Raw genomic sequence first — 22149 nt, 5'->3', positions numbered from 1 at the left:
ATGAATAGCACACGGCTTAGTACAAGTCTGTGGGACAAGAACCATGCAGAGTCCTTTGCTCTGATCTTTGTTAAAGGCAAAAAGGAAGAGAGAGCCCATGCCACCAATTGTCACAGAGTACAATATTCACCATTGCAATTTTAATCTTGGCTATTTAAGAGGACTATGGATTTTGGCATGTCATTATTTCTGCATGTATTAGAGTAGTCATAGCCATGTCTGCATATTATACTTAACAAGATCAGTCCTTCCATTGGTTTGCCTTCTAGGAAATGCAAAGTGTATCTGTTTTTGGGGGGAACATGGTTAGGTAGATACTGTCCTATTCTGGGTGACTGTCATTGTAATCAAGAGTAGAATTCAAACACTTTATCTCTGAGAGGGCTTGTGGAGATAGCAGTCTGAGCATCCAGCCTGTCATTCTGGGGGCATGTAGAAAAATATACACAAATGATAGACACTGAAATGTCTGATATGATATTTGGGACCTAGATTAAATATGGGCTTTCTTCTTGTAGGATTTGAACCGACCTTAAATAAAGAACAGCTCCCTTTGCTTTTGATGAGGTATTGCTGCAGCAAATTAACTGAGAGTAGGGGCAGAATGAAGAATAAATGGAACAGACACATCGGAAATGGTTTTAAAGACAAGGCTGGTTTGGGATTTCTTCCCCTTCTCTTCACCACTGCCTCAGTTTGACTTACCTTAGATCTTTGTGGTATCTCTCCCTCTTCTGGGTGTAGACAAAACTAGCGCAAAATTCCTTTGCCTGGTATCTTTAACACTGCTAACAAGAATCATGTGGAGACTGGAAGGTGAATATTACAGGTTATTTAGACCTTGACCTTGCTATTCAGGGTCCCAGGAGGGGACCATTGTTTGTGTGTTTGGTGTGGGGTTTTTTTAGCAGTTTGATTCTCTGTCCACAAGATATGGGATTGCCATATAGTAACATGCTTAGCAGTGGTCAGTAGACAGCCAACTACATGGAGTAACTTTCAGCAGCTCTTGACCTGCACTATATCTGACCTTATGGCTAGAAAGAAAGATCTAGGTCTCCTTTACCAGTCTCTCACATCTCATCTTTCATTTCATTGCCTTTCCATCCTCACCAGAAGGGTGCAATCCTAACACTGTGAGCCTCCCCCAGTGAGAGAGATTTTTAGGTAGGTCTTAGGTCTGAGCATCTTCTCACACCTTTCTTTCATCACTGACTTAAAAAATAGTTATACTTGACTTACACTAGTGTGTGAGAGAAGGATTTATCCTATTTTTTATTGTGTAACTCTCTCTGAACTGTTTTTTTTAAAGGTTGCCAACTAGCTATTGCACACAGGCTTCCAGTCTAACATATTAAAAGGAAACAAAGCAACTAGGCAGCTTTCTGATCAGTGCTGCCCTGCAAAATAACTGCATTTATTTATTTTGTTGTTTTGTTAGGGCTTTTTAACTGCAGGGAAATGCCAGTATATCTCACAGTCTGCTTAGTAACAAACGTTCTCTACCCTGCAAAACTTGTCTTAACCTAAAAGATTTTTGGAATCTCAGGCTTTATGTATTATAAATTACCTGTCAGTAAGTATTATAAATTACTTGTCAGTTCACCTAAGATTATTTACTCATGCACACTGGTGGGGAAGGCAACACAATCCCTAGTATCAATTCAGTAACTCAGCAAGTAGATGCCACATTGTTTACACTTTAGCAATATCCTAAAACCCTCTTATGCATATTCTGTAGGTGATTCCTTGGATGCAACAGTGCCTTTTAGTGGCTAGTTAAATGCATCACAGATTCATTATGGGAATCCCCAGAGTGTTGAAGATTTCCTATCAAAGCTGTGGTAGATCATCTAAATTCAGGTCTCAGTTACCCAGTAAATCTACTGTACTTCTGTAAAGCACCTTCTCTTTTTTGCTTCATAGACACTGTGGCTATTTAAATGGCATAATTTATTAAATCAAATCTGCTTTGAGAAAAATACAGTTCCCTCATTCTTCTAATTACTGCTGTTCAAATTTAGCCTCAATTAGTGACCTCTCAATTTGCTGAGATTAGTTCTGCCTGTGTAGAAGTGTGACTAGCTATGAAGGCACATGCAATAAGCCTTACATTTCTTCTACTTAATGTATTACACAATAGATATCTCTTATTGCTTGTCGATGAAGGACTAAACAAAATACCCTTGTTAGCTGTAAACATCCAGTCTCTCCTTTCCCAGGAAGGCTCAGTTTCTGAGTGCTATGGACAACCGTGTTACCAAAAATCAGGGAGATGACAGCAGTGCAATAATGTTATTATTCTACTATTGTATAACACTTTTTGATCTCTGGATCTCAACATAACATTACAGACATCTGTGAGCCACCCCCTCCAAAAACACAGCAAGGCAGACCCAGAAAATGAGTTGGGATGTATTATTATAACTATTTTACATGGGTGAACCTAGGCGCAGAGACCAGATGCCCAAGACTACTAAACAGAGTAATTGAACTGGAAACAAACCCCAGAGGTTCAAATTTCCAATCTGTGCTCTAGTTACAAGACAGCTCCCTGTGATCCTCCTCCTCATACTGGAAAAGCCTGGAAAAGCCTATTGAATGGGTATGATAGCTTTTTATGTTAGGATTCAGCATTTTTTTCAGCCACATTTGAAAGGAATGAGTCAGGAATTTGTGTATGTGGGAAGTGGTTTCCTCTCACATTACTGTATGTATGGATGAAATACATTTCCTCTACTATGAAGTTGCTGAATGAGAAAATAAAGTAGTGCAGCTGACTGGCACTTTAGTGGCTGTACTTCGACCCTGATAATGAAAAGCCAGCGGCCTCGGGAGGCCAGTTTGGATAATGCATTTTGTAGAAAAACTGGTGAAGTCACTTGCATTCTTGTAAAGAATGACTAGAAAAGGACAAAGTGGAGGAAAAGTACCAATGCTAAAACCTGATAAATTAGAGACCAGGTTCATTAGTGAAACCTGGCCTGACTGAAACTGCAGGAGAAAATCTGGCTTTAAGACGTGAGCTATATAATGCAATAATGAAGACACCTCCCTCTGTGCTTCAGGCAGTTTTTGTAGCAACTAGTGTTCGGGAATCAGAGATAATGATAATGGTTTGTGCCTGCAATCATTACAGCTATGGCACGCACAGTATGCAAGGCATTTAATGTCAAACTTACTAGCATCACGCAGCGAGACAGCAGCAAGACTAAGTAGAATGCAGGTCACCTGCCTTCCAACCCTGGTCATAGCCAGAGGACCAGCGACATTGCAGAGCAGGCAGGTTTTATTTGCAATGAGACTGAACCACAGAATTTGGATTGGGGCTAGAACCTGCTCGAAGATGAGTGTCCTCAAATCCAGGGAGCTGGTGTGGCCTTCCTTCTGTCCTTCAAAATGGATTTGTTGCTGGAGCAATAGGCTTCTGAGGAGTCTGGAGCCTGGGGAACACCCTGAGTGGCTGTTCCCATCTTCTGGGGAACTGAAGGGGAAAAGGAGGAGTTTAAGGGCTGGTCGGACAAAGGGCCTGAGGCAGAAATGGGGTTAGGGGAAGAGAAACAGAACAGACTTGCACAAAGCTTTCAAGAGGACTCTGAGCTTCTGAGGGGAGTGCTAGAGCCAGCAAAAAAATTGAAGGAAGGAGACATAGGTGAGGACTAAAAGATTTCCCTAGTTGTTCCTTAGCTCAGCAAGGCATTTAAGGTTCTTTTTAACTTGAAGCCTGGAATAGTTCCGTACATTTAAAGACCAGCACTTTTTTTGAAGTACTTTGATGAGCTATGCGGAAGACAGAGTTGCCAGGTATGTGTTAAAAAAAGGATCTTACTGCTGTCAGTAAAGGACTTCTAAAAATAATGTTATACATGTGTATATAAAACATAGGAGTATACACCCTGGAACACTTAAATGCGTTTTTGTTTGAAGGTAATTTCTTATGGCAAGGCAGGCCAGCCTGTCAGGAGCCACAGCTCTGCACCATGCTGGTTCTCTCTGCTCTGGGAGCACAAATATGCAGCCCCAGCGTGGCCTTCACTGTGGCTGCAATCATAGGTTATTAGTAAATCATTCCATCAGACACCTGGGCAGGGAAGTAAACACAGAGGAGACATTCACCAAGAAAGAAGGAAAGTGTACTTCTGCATACATTCTATGTATATTTCAGCCATTTTCCAATATTTCCTTTGCTTTCAATCTCTGTACGTCAAATGATAGTAAATTGCAAATGTACTAGTTCCAGCTGAGCACAACTGGGGGTGAAATAGCTTTTCTTTGAAGCTGAAGCTAGAGTCCACTTGAAAAGCTGTAGGGAAAGCCACAGAAATTTGCAAAAGAGTAACTGAAATTCTGACCTGGTGATTCAAAGCACTGTGATTCATGAAACAAATTTTCAGAGGAGCTACATAATCCATTAGGAGAGCAGCCTGTGAAAGAGACCATCACTGTGGCTAAGATAGCAATCACTAGGTAAACAGCTTAATAAAAGAATGTCATTGTCTTCTAGATCAGCAGAAAAACAATATAGGTCTTTATGAATATATTTTAACATTAAAAAAATTATTATAGCATTTGCTTTCATTGCTTTTCAGGTAATCAAGGATTTCATTACACATTCCAAGTAGAGGAAAAAATGTAAGATGAGGATCCAGGGCCAGAGCCTTTTACACCTGAACCCTCCCTAAGAAGAGATAAGGAGGACTGTTCCACCCCACCTTGGCTCTGCTGCATGTTGTAAAATCCTGGGAGCAGCTCTCATCCCTGTTGCCAGTCTCTTGGTTTTGACGCTCTCTCAGCTTCTTACCTGGAGCATATTTGGGAGTGCTGGTAGAGAAGCTGACAGCTCTGTGTGCACCACAGCAATTTTCTGTTGGCAAATCAAGGCTTCCTGAGTGGCACAATACAGCTGGAACACAATACAGAAACTGCCTCACAAATTTCAATATCGCACACACGCAGAATGCATGTGTGTGTTTGCTGGCACGGGCAGGGACTGAGCCACAGGCAGTCACAGTAGTGGTATGTAAGGGGTGGTAGTCAGCTGCCTGATGGTTTACATATGTGGGCAGTTCCTATGACCACATGTATGAAAACAGAGATGAGATACCTACAGGGATCCTTATGAAATCAGTTATACATGGACAATTTCAAAATAAAACATTGGCTGGGGATAAAAATGGAGAGCTTCAATTAGCTTTTTATAGCATTTCATTTTTTGCTTTACTCCCTGTGTGCCACATGATCAGCTACCTCTCCAACATTTTTCTTCATATTTGGCAACTACTGATGTACTTCAGCATTTCAAGTGAAACTGGTGTATGCCTTTGCTTAATAATCCCTCCATTCATTTAAATAGTAGCTTGCCAGTGCTGCTTTGTTTGCATTGTAGAATTACGGATGATGTCAAGACAGCCTTGATTAAAAGCTCAGCTAACTACTGCTCAGACGGAAAGGGGCTGAAGGAAACTATTATTTCAGTGAAACTCACAAGCTTGGAGAATGCATATTCTGTAATTTTTTTTTTCATCAGGATTTGTAATAGCAGAAATTAAGACTCTTAAGGACTTTCCCAGCAATGTGAGACTACCCATAGACGTATCAGACATGCAGTATTCATATACTCTCAGAAGGATTTTGGCTGAGATCTATACCTCTCAATAAGCATGCTTTCTGCTCCTTCCTTCCTTCCTCGGTCAAACATTTCCAAGTATTGGATTAGAAATTGTAGTCGCCCCAAGGGCAAACCATGAACTACATCGGGCCCACACAATATTAAGAAGTTAGTGCCCCCATTCTAGATAGTTAATTCAGAAGACAACAATTCCTTACTTGGTATATAGTGCTGGACATTTGGATTTGGGCAGAAACCGAGAGACACGGACACACGAGTCCCCACGAACAGTCAGACCCCATGGGCAGCAGGAAACGTGATGCTCGGTGCACGCAAGGGTAGATCACTTGCCAGTGGCGCATGAAGAAAAACCTGTTAACTGCCCACTACAGCTCAAGCTAGCTGATTGCAAGGCCAGTATATAAAACGTATGCAATTACTCCCGTTGGTTATCAAGACAGACCTTATCAGAGTACATAGTTTCCTTTCACCCAGCTCATTAAATATCAGTCTAAAAAGCAAAACATATGAAGTGGGAAAGAAACAGCCAGCTCACTACTGGAATAAAAGTTTAATAGAGGAGTCTCAGCCGTGTTCCACATATATGTTCGAATATGACTAATGAAAGCCTGCAAAAGTCTCCCTTCTCCCCTTGAAATATTCCAAGTAGACTGTCTTTCAGAGAGTGAAATCCAGTAGATTGACTCAGGCTTTAAACCGCAGGAGGATTTGAATTGTCAGGGATAGACCACAGAGCAGAGACCAAAGACGAAAAAAACTGGAAAACATTCTTCCTTAAACAAAAAAGGTGAAAGAAGCAAAATCAGTAGATACAGTTGCAGAATTTGGAATTTCACAAGGAAACACTTAACTGATGCTCAAGAGCATTGCTTCCAGCTGCCTTGAGAGCTCTGTAGAGAAATTAGAACAAGATTAACTTTACTTTGCAGTAACAACAAAAGTTAAAAAAAGAGTTTCCAATATTGGATGGTTAATTGGAAGAACTTTCTACTGATTTTGTTTAAAAACATATTAAAGCAGAGTTTGCCTCCTTGATCTAATACCTACAACTGCATTTAGCAACCAGAGTGGTTAAGATGCCCTTAGGAACCGGTCACTGATTTGTACCACTGAAGTTCATGCTCTGTTCTAGACAGATGATGACTTATATACGAACAATGGAAAGAAAAAAGAATGACAGGATGATACAGAAATGATACAAACACAACAGTATGTGTTTAGGCTGTGACACTCATTCTGCCTGGGAAACATAAAGGGAGACAAGAGATTAGCTGTAAGGCTCATAGATTTACTGCTTTTCTACATGTTTTCCTTAGTTTCTCCCCCACCAACTCCTTTATTGTCTGAGCAGTCCTCAGTGTCCTACTACAGTTATCAGGTAAACTTTAGTGACCTTCCTGCTAATTGTTTTTATATGACAGTTTACTATTCCCACTGGATATTTTAGAGTTCATGAATCTGAAAAGTCAGAATTGGGAAAGGGCTTTCGGGTCACCCTCTCCATCTCTCTCTGCCATAAGCATTGCAGAAAAAAAAAAACCAACCAAAAACCAAACAAATGAAACCAGCTGGCATTTTTGCAGCCTAAAATGCAATTGAAAAAGAAAATGGAGATGCTCTGAAGCGCAAGTCCTGCAAGTAACTACAGATGAACTACCTGATGGATTCCCTCATTTCTTTGCCAGTTATTTCCTTTCATTTTTGTTGCTGCTTTTGTAGCCATCAAAAGCAACTTCTTGCTGACAATGATCATTCTTGTATGGTATCATAGTTTACTCTTAGTGTTTGCCTCTGACCTTCACTCTGCATTGCAGCATACTATCATTTGCAATTTTGGCCCAAGAGCACAACTGAGATTTCCAGTTCTCTTGTCCATACTGCCCAGGCAGTGACAGACAGATACACTCTAAGTTAGGCATCAGAGAACTAACGAATAGTTATTGGTAATTCAAATAGGATAGCAGTACTGGTAACAATTTTCTCACTAACCTGTCTTCAAGCCCTATAAAGGCTAACAGTGCCTTAAGAAACACTGTTTGAATTATTCCTCTTCCCTGTGATTATAGCCCATTCTGTTGGTAGAGAATTTACCTTATGCTACTTCATTAAAGCTACTTCTATAAAAACAGCTACTGTTATATAAACATTTATTGTTTAGCACATCTATCCTTTTGCTGTAGCTGCAGAGCTGATATGTAGATAATACTGGTCTCATTTATTACTTTTTAGTTTACAGCCCCTTCTCCATCTCTCAGAGGAAGAGGGTTTTCTAACTGAACTTCAAGGTTCTGGTCACACCAGACATTGTAACAGGTAGGATCTATGGGAGAATTTAGGATTCTTCTTATCTTTGGTACAGGCTGCCTACTAACCCTGCTGGAAGACTCCCTTGGGACTTGTTGCCAAAAGACTAGTTTTCTACTAGCACAGGCTCAGCTCTGTTGGCAAAGACAGGGTCTCTTGATTCTCCTGTCTGTGGGTTAGATAATGTTTGCAGTAGCTGGTGTACTTGGCTAATGAACCTTGGCTAATGTTTTTTTGTTTAAAACAAACAAAGGCTCTTCTCTGTCGTCCTTCTGCTCCTGCATCAGTCAAGTACAGTCTGGCCCTTTGGTACAGCTGGACTGGTTTTCATCAGCTGACTTAATACATTTCTTAGCCTCCGTGGTAGCTTAGCAGAACCAGGTGGGATGAACGGCAAAAGAGGGATTTCCCTGGCTAGAGCTTTCCTTCATATGTCATGCTCTGCTGTGAAATGAGCCCTGGGCTGCCACTGTGCCTGGAGGCAAAGGGTCTCAGAAGCCCAGGCTATACCCAATGCTGGAGCTTGCACAGGCAGATGGAAAACCAAGAGCCACGCACAAAGGCTGGGCGACCTCGGCTTTCAATCCCAGAAGTCCAGAGTACCAGTACTAGCAAATTAAGCATCGTCTGAGAAGCGCAGCTCGAAGGCAATTCTGTCCTTAAGCACGTGTTGCCAGCTCCTCTCCATGGGACTCAGCTGTCATCCAGAGCCAATGCAGCGTTTGCTTCTCCAAATTCTTCAGTTTTTGCAGAATCTGGAAGCACTGAGAGTCACTGAACTTCTATTGGTCCACTAAATCGGGGGGAGGAGGGATGAGATCCCGTGGGTTCAGCCTAGCGACAAGGCAAACATCATAGCTGTCGTGCATGAGGACGTTGATGGCCACCACGTTCCACTGGTTCTCCCACGTATCCAGCTCGAGGATCTCTTTGGTGATAACTTCGTGACGAGCTGAAAAACAGAAGCAACAACAGCAGGCATCAGGAGTCGAGTCAAACAGGATCAAAGAGGTTTGTGCAATTATTATTATGACCCTTCTGTAAGGTGGCAATGAAAAGGTAATTTCTGCGGTACTAACAGCTACGCTGTTCGAAGAGCATGTGAGTTGTCAACACATAGCAAATGAAATAGCGCAGGTGGAGATCTGCACAGTGTATTCAGTCCTCACGCTCTGGGCACCAGGTGCAGCTGCAGGGACAAAAGCATGAAGTGCTCCATCTCGATACAAGTATGCAGGTAGCATTTCATTGTGCAATCCATTGTCAAATTCTCATCTTTTAGAGACAGAGTATTGCTTATTGTTAATGAGTAAGGCTACATGCAGTATGTTGTCTTTTCTTTGCCCCAACTAAAATGCAGCTCTCAGGCTCCTGGAAGCACTCCAATACTATGGCTTTTCTCAGGTACAAAGTCTGGACATCCTGTGATCTGGGGAGAAATAAAGTCAGAAAAAAACCTCCAGGGCTTTAAATGTACTTTAGCTGTTCTGAAATGCTGAGGAATTTGTCATGAACGGTCAGGTTAGAAAAATGCCATTAAATCACAGCAAATCTCAAGACAAGAAGCTTTTTACTGAGACCAACAAGAAATAATGAAGGAATCACCATGCAGCAGAGAACCATAGTTGTCAACCAGCAGTACTATATTAAACTTCTTATAAGAACGCAAAATCTTTCTTTGCTAACAAAAGTTCTGAACTCTCCAGCAATTGTTACTCAAAGCCAAGTTCTCTCCTAAAAATAAAGTGTCTTTCATTTCTGCTCAGTTTTTCTTTTCATCTTAAAGTTGCTTTCTCACAGCAAGTAACCTTAGTCTAGACTTTTCTTACTTTGAGCTGCTATGTGCACATGCTTTGCCATCAGCTTCCTTCTGATGAATTTCTAGATAGATGTATTAGAAGAAGCCACATCTCGGAGATTTCCAAGCATAGACCTTCACAGGTACCAGGATAAGAACCATCATAGCAAGAAACATTGAATACTCAACACTGGTTTATTGAGTATTAAAACACTGGTGACAGGCTAAACTTTACAGGGTCCAGACTGAGGTTGCCATTTAGCTATCCCTTCTAGAAATCTTTCTTTTAAAACAACAACCACCACCAACAACAACCCTATCCTTCACATCTATTGACTGCATCTCATTGTTCAGACACTGCCCTTACATTGAACCGACAGCAAAGGATTGAAGAAGGGGAAAAGAGTGAAATACAGAAGAGCATCCAGAGGCATATATTGTTTCTCACGTTGGAAACACAGATCACAATCTTCCAGAGGACAGCAACCCCGGTGGTTAGTACCCCCAAAGATAGTGCTGTCATGGTTTAGGGTCTATGCATGATATTATGATGATGTATTGTCATGGGATTTAAAATAACCTCAGGGCTCCTCTGTAAGTAGCTCCAGGATGTGGGGAGGTCAGATGGAAACAAGACTTCTTCCCCTCTCAGGATTAGTTTCCTTGCTGAGCTGATTTGGGACAGCTCTGTTTACTGCAGGTCCCGCACATGCACAGCAGTTGTGGATGTCTCAGCTTTATGGAAATTTCTGCACATGTTTGTCATGTTTATCTACGGAAACGACTCACCAACCATTCACCATCTCTGACCCCTCTCTCACCTGATAAAGGAGTGTAATGCAATGTTTCTACCCCACAGTCCACAGGCCATACTCATTTTCCCCTCAGTTGTGTCACAATTAATTGTGGCATAATTTTTGTTGGTCCAAACCCAGACATCTGGGACTTCTGTAGATCTCTAGGAGCTTGCATGAGTAAAATTCGGGTAAGATTTCAGGATTTAGCCTCATCTGAACAGTCCTTGTTCCATTCCTTTCTGCTGTTCACAGATAGTGAAACAACAGTCATGATGGTTTGCTTACTGAACCTGGATATTAAATGAGAATAATAATAATACATAGGAAAGCTGCACCCATCCAAGGAAAAGACAGCAAACTGCTAAAAAGCCCGGTTACAGGTGAAGAGAGAAGGCATGACTGACAAACAACACATGCCAGTACCAGCAAAGAGCTCATTTCTATATGACCCTGCAAGAGTGAACAGGTTTTTCCTAAGAGGCAAATACGGAGACACAAACAGACCTAAGCTGTGACATGGGAGGCTCCAGTCCCTGTATTTATTATTAGATCATCTCCTTTATGCAATAAATTTTCATGCCTGGATTTTCTTTGGCATGGATGATGACAAAAATGAGACAATCAGAGGAAAAAAAAAATCAAACACTGGAACTGAGACATTCTGTGGGTGATTGCAACACTTCAGGAAAAAAAAATCATAATTAAAACATCAAAGGCAGATCCAAGACCATTCCTTACAAACCTTGCTGTGTTTTTTCCTGACCCTGGTGACTCACAACCTTTGGTGTCCCTTGTTTCCCTTTTCTGTGGGATGTTGTAACTGGTTTTGTTCCACTCTACAAATTCTGCTTTCCAGCACATGGAGTGTTAGTTAACTCTTAACCCTTGGGAGATAAAAAGAGTGTGTTGTTGGAATAAGGGAAGCAATCATTCCTCTAGTCTTATCTTGTTTAATATGAAAGGAAGCAGCACCCTTTGAATGAGAAAGTTCGCATGAGGAAAAGCACTGCTCAAAATATAGTCATACTTCAGAAAAAAAATTACACACACACCCCCTTTCTTTTAAAAGGGAAGTGAGTTAAAACACCTCAATTCTTAAGCCTTTTATTTTAATTTTTTTTTCTTGGTTAGGACAATTAAAAAGGTAATGTTTTTCAAAAAGAATAGCACCTTTGATTCCTTTGATTTGATGTTGGATTCGGGCTTTAATCCCAATAAAGAGTTTTAAGCCTGAAGGTGCAAGTAATTCCAGATTCTGCCTCATTGGTTCACCTTATTTAATTGCCAATTTTTTTTTAAAAGACAATATCTTAGCAGCCAATTTTGCTTACAGGAGAATAATGTGACATCTACAAAAAGAAACTGGCTGTATTACACACAATACCTGCTTAAAAAGCCACCCCACAGAAGTCCCTGTCATACACAGCATTATTCCGCATCACTTACCAGACAACCATGTTACCTAATGAAAGGATTTCACTCCTTTCCAAATGCTTTCATTTTTTCTACAAAATGAGGCAGTATTTTTCTGCACATTCTTGTTTAACCATGAGAAGTTTTAAGAAATTTCCTTTACACTATGTTTTTCTGCATAGGAATTAAACCACTTTTATTAGAATTATTCAGGTAGTACAAACCTAACCCCAATGCAGATCCTTTTCAAGCAGTAAAACAGTGTTTATAGCAGTATGGTTTATTCCTAGTCAGGAAAGAAAGAGGCTAAACCAGCATAGGGAACATTAATACCAGCATAAATTTATCCCCATGAGAAACTGTGGTATGTTAAAAGAAAGAGCTCTTTTGGTACAGTTATGACTTTTTGATGTACAAGTGCAGACTGAAGGCTAACACTGAGCCTACAAACCCATCTTTTCCCAGTGAAAGAACTTGGGTCATACCTGAAAACATTCAATTTATAAATACTAAAATCATATTTCATATATGCAAATATAGTAGTCTGAAAGCAAAATGGGGCTAATCTTTAAATTCTCTTTTATATTCTGGTCTGTAAAGAAAACATTATCCTACAATTTTTCATATGAAATTTTTTCTTCAAATGTGCAGAAAAAAACAACAAAAATATTGATTTTCAGTAAGTGATTGCCTGCACTCCATATACGCAATCATGTTTTCTCTTTAAAATGTTTATTTTCAAATATGATTCACTCCCCAAATATGGCCAGACTTCATTTTATGCTGTAAGTTTTCTCAAGCCATTTGAATCAGGATTGGCCATAAATCATGATGAACCATTCTTGGAAAGACCCCCAGTATGACTGCAGGCAACATAAATATTTGATCCGCTTTTTCTTTTTTTTTTTTTTTTTGAACTGCATTCCATTTGTGATTTGGAGGCTGGGGGGAGGAATAACTTTCCATGTGAATATAGTATTTATCACCACTTTTGGTCTTTTTTTGACCTTGCTTTCTCTTTCCTATTTGGAACAGAACATTCAGATACAATTATTAGGTTTTGGGTTGGGAGGGTTAAAGGGACCCCGATGTAGAAGAATTAAGCAACATGCTTAACAGGTAGAAAATCTATAGGCCATCCAGGACTATTAACTATGCAGCTATTATGTTTGTAAGCCAATACAAATAAATTCATTCTAGTCTGTTTAGTGTCCAGATCATTGAACTAAAAAAAAAATTGTGCTGAATTTTAGTTCACTGGAATTAAATCTATAGCCAGTTTACTGAAACGTGGTATTTCATTATTTCTTATAGAAGCCCATTGACATCAGCTGGTATATTTGCCTCCATCTTATGGATGAGGGCACAGAGTTATGGAGACAGCGAGAGCACGTGCCAAGTCACGAGCTGTGATGCCTCTGCGTCAGCGCAGGGCAGAGATATCCAAAGCAGTTTTGGACAACAGTTTTGGACAAGCTCACCTGCCTACTAGCTGCGGCATAGCTATGCTGACATACTGTTAGTGCCTCAGCAAGTTTATCCAGCGCGGGGGCAGGTACCTCAGCACCGCAGCGCATGGTGGGGGGGGCGGTCTCGGTGTCACATCTGTCCTTGCCGATGAGCTCTGTGCCCTGGGACACCCTCACACGGGCTATTTGCCTGAGCTCCTGCTGATGTCAGCTCTCAGGTTGTCACAGCACATTTTCCTTTCCAGTTTGCAGTTTCCTAACGTGCTCTATCTTCTTTCGCCGTGAATCAGTTTATAAAAAAAGGACACCAAACCTGTGGTGGTTGAACTGTTAGCTGTCTGCTCTGCTCTTTACATGGAAAAAAAGCACTTGAACATAACAAGGTGCTTGCCAGTTCTCCGACAGTCCCCAAAATGTTTACTCGGGTGTTTGTTTTACTGGCTTCCCCACTTCTTGTCACCTAACAGGCACCCCTGAGCCACCTTGAAGCAGTTCACCCTCCACCGCTGTTTTGTACCTGGTTTTGCTTGCCATTAGCTGTACCAGAGACCAGAGAATGATTTTTAAACATATGGGACTAGCCTCTGCTACTTATCTTCCTCACCACTAATAGCTGCTTTCATAATTACATGATGTGGAGTTAGGTGACTTGGGAATTCACGTTTGTGTTGCAATGAGATAAAAGTGCATTTAGGTCATTACCACCAGATGTCCTAGCTCCTCATTTGCAGTAGGAAAAAGAATAAGTTCATCAAATCTGTGGCCTTCAATCCCATTTGCGTATGTGAGCTGCCCCCTACTCTACCAGCCTTGCTAGCTGTAACACAGCGAACACCCCTTGTGGGGTCAAGTACATCCATCATCTGTGCCTGTGGGCAGAAGCAAGCAGAGAATACACAGGAGAGGGAACTTGGCTTGGCTGTTTAACATGCTGGCCAGCCTTCATGATGTTAAGTATCAAGGCGGTGTATCCCACCAGACACAGCGAAAGCTGGGAGGCAGGTTGGGGCTTGAATTTACAACTCTGGCAGCTTACTGTTTTCAGAGCACCTCCGTGGAGTAAGGTAAGATATTCACTCTCATAGACAGGACCTCTATCCTCTTGCTCTGCTGTGTAATTCTTCAGGACTGTAGTTTCATGGTCCACCCATTCACTCACAAATCAATATATATTAAAATTAAAGAAATCTATGCATAAAGAATGGGATGGTCTACAGGAAGGAACTTCTAATTCAGTGACTTCAACTGTTTTTCTTGGGATTGATCCACCTACTTCGGCTTTTAAAATCTTTCCAGATTTTGCCTGCTGTTCATCAGCAAGGCCTCTTTCAGACATAATCTTACAAGTGCTGGTCCTTCTTGCGCTGCAGGTGCTAGCAGGATCATGGATTACAGTGGCAGCAGGATCAGTGCTCTTGAAGTCAATGCACCATTCATACAAGTAAAAACTGCAAGATCAGAATAAGAATGACTGGTCTCAGACCATCCTGAGATACTGTTTCTAAATGCCTTACAGTGGGTTAATACATTATTAATAGAGGATATAAAGCATGTTTAGACTGTATGCATGACAGGCAGTTATGAACACAATAGAAGATGTCATACATGGCTACAAGCCATGTTTCTAAACAACCTATTGACCTCTTCAGCAATTAATTAAAATGCATTAAAATATCTATTAATCATTCATTAACCCTTTATAAACTATAAATGAGCCTTAGTAAGAAGCAGGACTGAATTACTAATACCATGCTGTCAGATACTGGGGCAAATTCAGATCTGAAACGAGCAGGTGCTGCTCCCCAGCAATTCCCCTGACCTGTATTGGCCTTATTTACGGGAGCGAGTTTCCAGCTAATGAGCAGGGGGTAAATGGGCAGCCCTCCCCGGGAAGGCAGCAAGCAGAAGAGGTCTCTCCCGCACGCCGGTTCCCAGCAGCAGCCTGGCAGCTCACACCAGTGCTGGGGGAGAATTAGGCGAAAGGTCGAGCAGCATTTTTCGGGGTGGACTTGGTGCGCAGGCTGGAGAGATGGGGCAGCGCCTGCGGCACGGCGGGTGGCCATGAGCAGATTTCTGTGCTGAGCGAAATGCACGGACCCTGAATCCCTTCTGTTGGTGGGAATATTTATTCAAATGATAACAACTGTGGGCAGGAGAACTTTAATTATTCATCTCTGCCCAGTAAATTCTAACAGAGGGAAACAAACAGTGCTGCAGATAGGCAGCCCGGGGTTTGCCCCTCTGCTTTATTTAGCTGGGAACATGGGAAGGTGCTGGAGAAACAGGTTTTGTTCCAATCTCTCAACCCCCAAACTTCACAAGTGCAGTATTTACTGTGCCAGGCTCCTTAATATGTCTAAATTTAATTTGATTCCAGTAATGTTCCATAACCACTATAATAAAAAACAAGCACTAGAATGATTCTCCATCTAAATCACATAATGGAGGAGACTAGGGGGAACAGCCTTTATGGGAGATTAGTCAAAATAAATACCTATTAAGCTAGTCCACTGTCAGGAGAGGATGGCATGGAGATACAAACTCATTAGCTCAGCTGGAATACAGTAATTACTACACGGTTCTGCACTGCCGCAAGCAGCGCTGCTCCTATTCCAAGGTATGGATTGCAATTTATGTAAATGAGGAAGAAGAGACCAGAAAATTAATCTAGTGTAAGTATATATCTTTTTTTTGTAGACTCAGAATTACACAGCTCATAGGACTCAGTGTCACTATCACCTATCTTGGCTAACAGTTGCAAACACAAAATTGAGAATCTTGCATGCCAAGTTCATAGGTATTTCTTCCCTTTTCCCTTCCCCTGGCTGTAACACCACTTAAGTGAAAAATTAATTTCTACTTGATATCAGTAAGCAAATAACAACTGAGTTGAGCAGCTCCGGTCCCACACATGATGCTAAATACATTACAGAATTTTTCAACATATATAGTAGGGAAACAGTACATTTATCTTCTCTGCTATAAACTGCATTGGAGGGAGATGGCAAAACTGCCAGTTCAGAGAAAGACAGTTCCACGTCAAGTGCCATTAGCTGATGAAATCATAGACCTTTTAAGCGATATGTGCTGGTAATAGCAGACCCGTTAAACATTTTATTATTTGCATTGAGGTGGTTGTCCCTTTACTTTGCACATCAGCTGATGTCACATGGGTGTATAGTAAAGAAGGCATTCTGATTTAAATCATAGAGTCACTCGCGTTGGAAAAGACCTTTACATCCAACCCTTAACCTAACACTGCCAAGTCCACCACTAAACTGTGTCCCTAAGTGCTGCACCTACACATCTTTCAAATACCTCCCGGGACAATGCCGCAACCACTTCCCTGGCCAGCCTGTTCCAATGTTTGACAACCCTTTTGATGAAGAAATTTTTCCTAATATCCAATCTAAACCTCCCCTGGCACAACTTGAGGCCATTCCCTGTCATCCTATCTCTAGTTACTTGACAGAAGAGACCAGCACCCACCTCACTACACCCTCCTTTCAGGCAGTTGTAGGGAGCAATAAGGTCTCCCCTCAGCCTCCTCTTCTCCAGACTAAACAGCCCCAGTTCCCTCAGCCGCTCCTCACAAGACTTGTGCTCCAGACCCTTCACCAACCTGGTTGCCCTTCTCTGGACACGCTCCAGCACCTCCATGTCTTCCCTGTAGTGAGGGGCCCAAAACTGAACACAGGACTCGAGGTGCGGCCTCACCAGTGCCGAATACAGCCGAACAATCACTTCCCTGCTGCTGATGGCCACACTATTTCTGATACAGGCCAGGAGGCATCAAATAAAAAAAATCAACTCTGGATTTGAATTTATTAATTCAAATCCGTGAGACAGGCAGTTGGACCAACTTCCACAATCTGAAATTAAGCTACGACCCCCAGCCCCCAGAAACAGGCTACAAGGATCTGTATTTGTGCAGCAACAACACAAAGTCAACAAACGTGTGCCTCTGCAAGCTGACGGTGACAGCAGATGACACCGTCCCAGCAAACAGGCACACACCCTTGCCTTCATTTTCACCAGAAAAAAAATTTTATAATACTCAGAAGCAGTCAAAAAGGAAGGCAACCCAATCTGGCAGGCATTTGATAAGCGTGTAATGCTGCATACCTGAAGAGCTGCTTACCACCTCCTTCGGCGAGGCACGCTAATGAGGCTGCTTCTGCCGTGCACGGGCTAACATGAATAGCTGTCAGCCTGCGCAGGTGGCAGGTTTTAGTTCTATGCAAAGGCAAAGGAAATAAAACATGTCAACAAGAACATCATACAGTCAGGCTGCAAAGGCTGGTTTAAAATCCATATTTTAAGCAGTAAATGCAACAACGTATTTTAACAATTAGTAGGAAGCTAGCTGGCTACTGCACATTGAGTCCTTCTGAGTATTCACACTACAGCTAATGTTTTCACTCTTTGCAGAACTATAAGCTAGTGGACAAAACCAGCCATTTTAAACATTTCTGAATATCTTGATGAATGCTATAACATTGCTGACAAATGACAGGCAACATTCATGACACTAGACTACATGAGCTGGAGCTGAGTGTCAGAGACAAGCAGATTAATGGTTCCTATTTACCATAATAGTTTTAGTAGAAAATGAGCTCATTTGTATAAACTACTGGCTAACAGATGAAGCCTTGCAAGCCTTGCTAAGGAGAAAAATTCAAAACAATAAGTGATTTTTGGGGGGTATTTACCATGATTGTAAGAATATACAACATTTGCCAGCTAGTGATACAGCACAGAGGTCTCAGAGTGGTTTGTACCATCTAATCATAGACACGAAGCTCCTGATGTGTTTGCCTTAGGTAAGCCAGGTTAGAATCCCTCATATTCTGATCAAAACACAGAGCATTAAGAGACAAGAGAGGTCCTCAGGGTTCCGAATTGCCTTCTGGTCTTTCAGAGCAGATGTAAAGCACCAAGGACCTGAATCTCCCTCTGGAAGTGTCTGTGCTTCTCCATATGCTGCAGGGAGCCTGAGGTCTCTTAAGGTCTTAGCGTAGGCACTCCAGATAAGTGTCTAAACATCAGCTGAATTAATCCCCTTTCCCCTTTCATGGCCAGGCTTCGAGCAAGCTTCTAACCTGAGGAAGCCTCAGCAGGGGAAGTCTTACAAGCTGTGTTTACCAACACAGCTCAACATTGAGCAGCATTCCTTGCAGTTCAGAGGAAGCTTTCTCTTGATGAAGCTTGGACACACTTTGGAGTTCACTTGTCCCTTAGAAAGACTGCGCTCTGCATTGCTATTCTCAGCTGGCCAAGCTGAATTCCCTCTGGAGACTAAGTAGCTACAATTTCTCCTCTTCTGCTCCTGGGGATGCTGTTAGGGCTGCACTACTTGTCCTCCTTCAAGCAGACAAAGATTTGTGAGAGGCAATATATACGGGACAGGAATCCTGCCATCACAAAACTTCAAGTGTCACATGGGACTCAGAATACATGGTAGTTGAGCAGTACTCCTCTTTTTATCCAAATTTAAGGCCCTTTGAGCAGTTGACAGCTGCTTTTCAGCTTTGTGTTTGTGTACAGCATCTCTGGTCTCTAATTATCCATTTAGGTCAATAATCATACAGAAAGGCATACAGAGCATGGCACATAAGAGTAAAATTAAGATGCAACAGTGTCCTTAGTAGGTCAGCTTTCACACTGCTGGAACAAGAGTGGGTTTAAGCAAATGCAAAGGCAGGTTGAGGCTGGGGAGTTGGGGACAGATCTATAGTATACAGGCAGTTGGTTGCAGCCCCTTATATACATTGGCTGACTTTCCATTGCAGCAGTGATTTTGGCTTATTTTCTTTTTGTTGAGCAGCACTCATTCTTGAATGTTCACAGCAGCCCTTTAGTGTTCAGCCGGCGGAAAACCCAGAGACTACAGCTGTGCCTTCAGCTTGTTCCAAAATCTCCACTTGGTTGAAACTAAATTACAATGTTTTGTAAAATTGGAATATCCTCTCTTGGTTGCATCCCTCACAAAAACCAAAGTGACATGCCAAGAAACCCAAAAGACTAAAACCAAACAAGCACATTCTAAAATAACCCTATCTGCTACTGAAGCAGCAGCAGCACATACTGTTCTGTGAATATCTTGAAGCTGCTGAGCAGCTGTAACTGTGAAAAAGCAGAGTTAAGCCACCCTCTCCAAGTTCCCATATGACAGTAATAACCCTCTCTCACTCCACCCTTCACCCCAAAGAGCAGATGAGACAAGAGCACTTTCTAGCATATGGAAAAGACGGGCCCAGGGAGAGAGGCCAGCTAGATAACCTCTTCAGGTTCAGCGTACAGGCTCCACCCATCTTTTTCTTGATGATGGTAGCTAGAAGTTGTTATTGTTATGAAGATTTAGAAGGCCCTTTTCCTTTAATAACTTGTCTTTAAGGCACAGCTTCCTCTCAACTCCTTAAACATGTGGATACATCTGATTTACAGTTGACAGTGAGAATCTTATTTTGGCTCCCTTGTTATAGACATCATAACAACATCTAACAACACAATCACACGCTATTTCTTCACTGGTACACAAAATGCACAGGTAGGGGGTCAGAATTCAGGTTTCACAGATAACTGCAAAACTGGCATTTGCTAACTTAGACTTCTTGCGCTCCAATCCAAATAGCACTTTTAGTGCAGGGGAGTTCTATACATAATTATACAAATTGCAATAGTACAGTCAGGAATCAGGACCCCATTGAGCTGGCATTATACAAACATACAAAAGATGGCCATCCTGAAATCCATGGGGGGACTTTCAACCTCTCCCAGTACTACCACTCTTTATACATGACTCAGTGACAGAACGTGATGGTATTGTACAGAGAGTGTTTTTATGGCTCTGAACCTACCTTATTCAGAAAATCTGTTAGTCATCTTGAATGAAATTGCTTCATTTGCCAGTGAAATGATCAGCCTTTGGAGATTTGTACCCACTAACTTTAGGCTTTTTCATAATACTGCTAAGAAAAAGAACAAATATGATGGCACACCGTTTGCTATGGAAACACAGTGATGTATCATAAACATACTGCTCTGAGGTCACAGAACTTTGATCAGCAATGACAAGAGAACATGCCTGTCAGAGAGCTGCCGTACAATTGTTTTCAGGAAGCAGCTTCCTCAAACAGTAGCAAATGAAGGACGGGGAAGGTGAGCAGTGAACTAGCTGATGAAAATCGTCATTCTAAAACAACAGCAGCTTTAAGTTTAGAGTTGGTGATACAAGCAAAAGTCGACGCAACTGGAGTCACTGTAATGTGAAGGACATGTCACCAAGTGATTCCACGCGGCCATTCCTGGCCAATAGTGAGCCTGACATGACATTTATTAGCAGTGGATAATGAATCTATATTAATGCTTTCTCCTAGAAAGGAAATGGGGTAGCAGCTATATACAGCAGAGAGTGTAAGCGTGCATGTTTTGAGATTCTTTGCATTTATAATGAAAAAAACAATGGTTAGCAGTACTGGAGATTTAGAAAGAGCTAAGCACAGTTGGAAGGAAGAAGCCTTAGAAGAAGAATGGTGACCACGGGGCTAGGATTGTTTAAAATCACCAGATCTGGAATTTTAGTCTCTCTGTATCTCAGTTCCCTGGCCAGAGTACTCATTAAATACACAAGCTTTTTCAACACTGATTATGAAAAGCATGTAAGTAAATAGGCAGAGCCAGATAGCTTTGCTACAGACAGATGGATAGTGCCTTAATCTTCAACAAATATGACCAAGTTCTTTCATGGCCATAACACACTATGCTCCTGATCTCAGTAGCTCTGTGTGTAAATCCAGAAGAATACTACTGAGGTTGTAGATTTGGACAGGTTTAGTGCAGATCGGAAACATCCTTAATTCTCCATGTTTTGTTAAGGAAAAAAGCAAAGAGCAAACAGAACACAATTCATATTGACATTAGGAGCCAGCAGTCCAAAGGGCTGAATTAGGTCTGTGGTTCCAGGGCACGCCAGTGCCACCTGATAGGGTTGGTCGGTCATCAGGTCAGTCTGTGTACAGTGCAACTGATTTCAACTGTGTAGGGAACGTCAGACTCATTTTAGTACCTGCTCCGCGAAATCCTCCACAGAGGTAGAGCTTCCCTTCCACGGAGCCTGCGCTGGTAGAGTTTGTTCGTAAGGAGAGGAGGGGAGAAGGCATAGGAGGTCCATCCCTCCAAAAGTCTCCGTCAGGGTTATAAATCTCCACTGCATCAAGACATTTCCGTGTCTGTCCTCTGTCACGACCAAGGCACCCAATTCCTCCTGCAAAAGATACACGGGTCAAATATAGCAGTCCCAGATTCTGCTGAAAATTACATTGCTGGCTGCATGATTTTTTGTGTACATGTCCTCATCTCCCTCCCTTTCTCTTCCCTTTTGCAGCTCCAGAAGTTTGTTAGAAAGTCAGCTCAAAGCAGAAGCTACTGCACATTATCTACAGACGTTGAAGCAAGATCCTTTCTGAAGTCTTGTATCAACAGAAGGACAAGCAGCATGTCCTCAAAATGCAAAGGTACTTTGTCTTGTTTTCTGCCTATATAGTAGGAACTATCATAATTACTTGTTCTGTGTGCTGGACAAATTGCTGTATCATTAAGTTGCAATGGATCAAAAACTATTTTCCAATTACTGTTAGTGGATTTGACCCTCACACACGTTAACCAACAATCATTTGGATTTGTTGGTTAGTTGTCTTCAATAAAAGAAAAAGATTACACCCATTTCTTAAGGGAAAT

At 41.8% G+C, this 22149-nt stretch overlaps 1 protein-coding gene across 3 annotated transcripts in view; it reads right to left on the bottom strand.

Annotated features, from left to right (window-relative positions):
• Positions 1 to 5593: 5593 nt before the first annotated feature.
• KBTBD12 (kelch repeat and BTB domain containing 12) overlaps positions 5594 to 22149 on the bottom strand; it is a 42159-nt gene continuing 25603 nt past the window's right edge. For all 3 annotated transcript variants that reach the window (XM_075052535.1, XM_075052537.1, XM_075052538.1), the window contains 2 exons: positions 21479 to 21676; positions 5594 to 8885 (listed from right to left, as the gene is read on the bottom strand). In XM_075052535.1, the coding sequence (XP_074908636.1) occupies positions 8716 to 8885; positions 21479 to 21676 (368 nt within the window). In that variant the 3' untranslated portion in view covers positions 5594 to 8715. The remainder of the gene's footprint in view (positions 8886 to 21478; positions 21677 to 22149) is intronic.

This window comes from Buteo buteo, chromosome 21, assembly GCF_964188355.1.
Source record: "Buteo buteo chromosome 21, bButBut1.hap1.1, whole genome shotgun sequence".
NCBI classification, from domain to species: Eukaryota; Metazoa; Chordata; class Aves; order Accipitriformes; family Accipitridae; genus Buteo; species Buteo buteo.
Note: the sequence above shows the minus strand (reverse complement) of the source record. Positions and strands in the feature narration are given on the sequence as shown.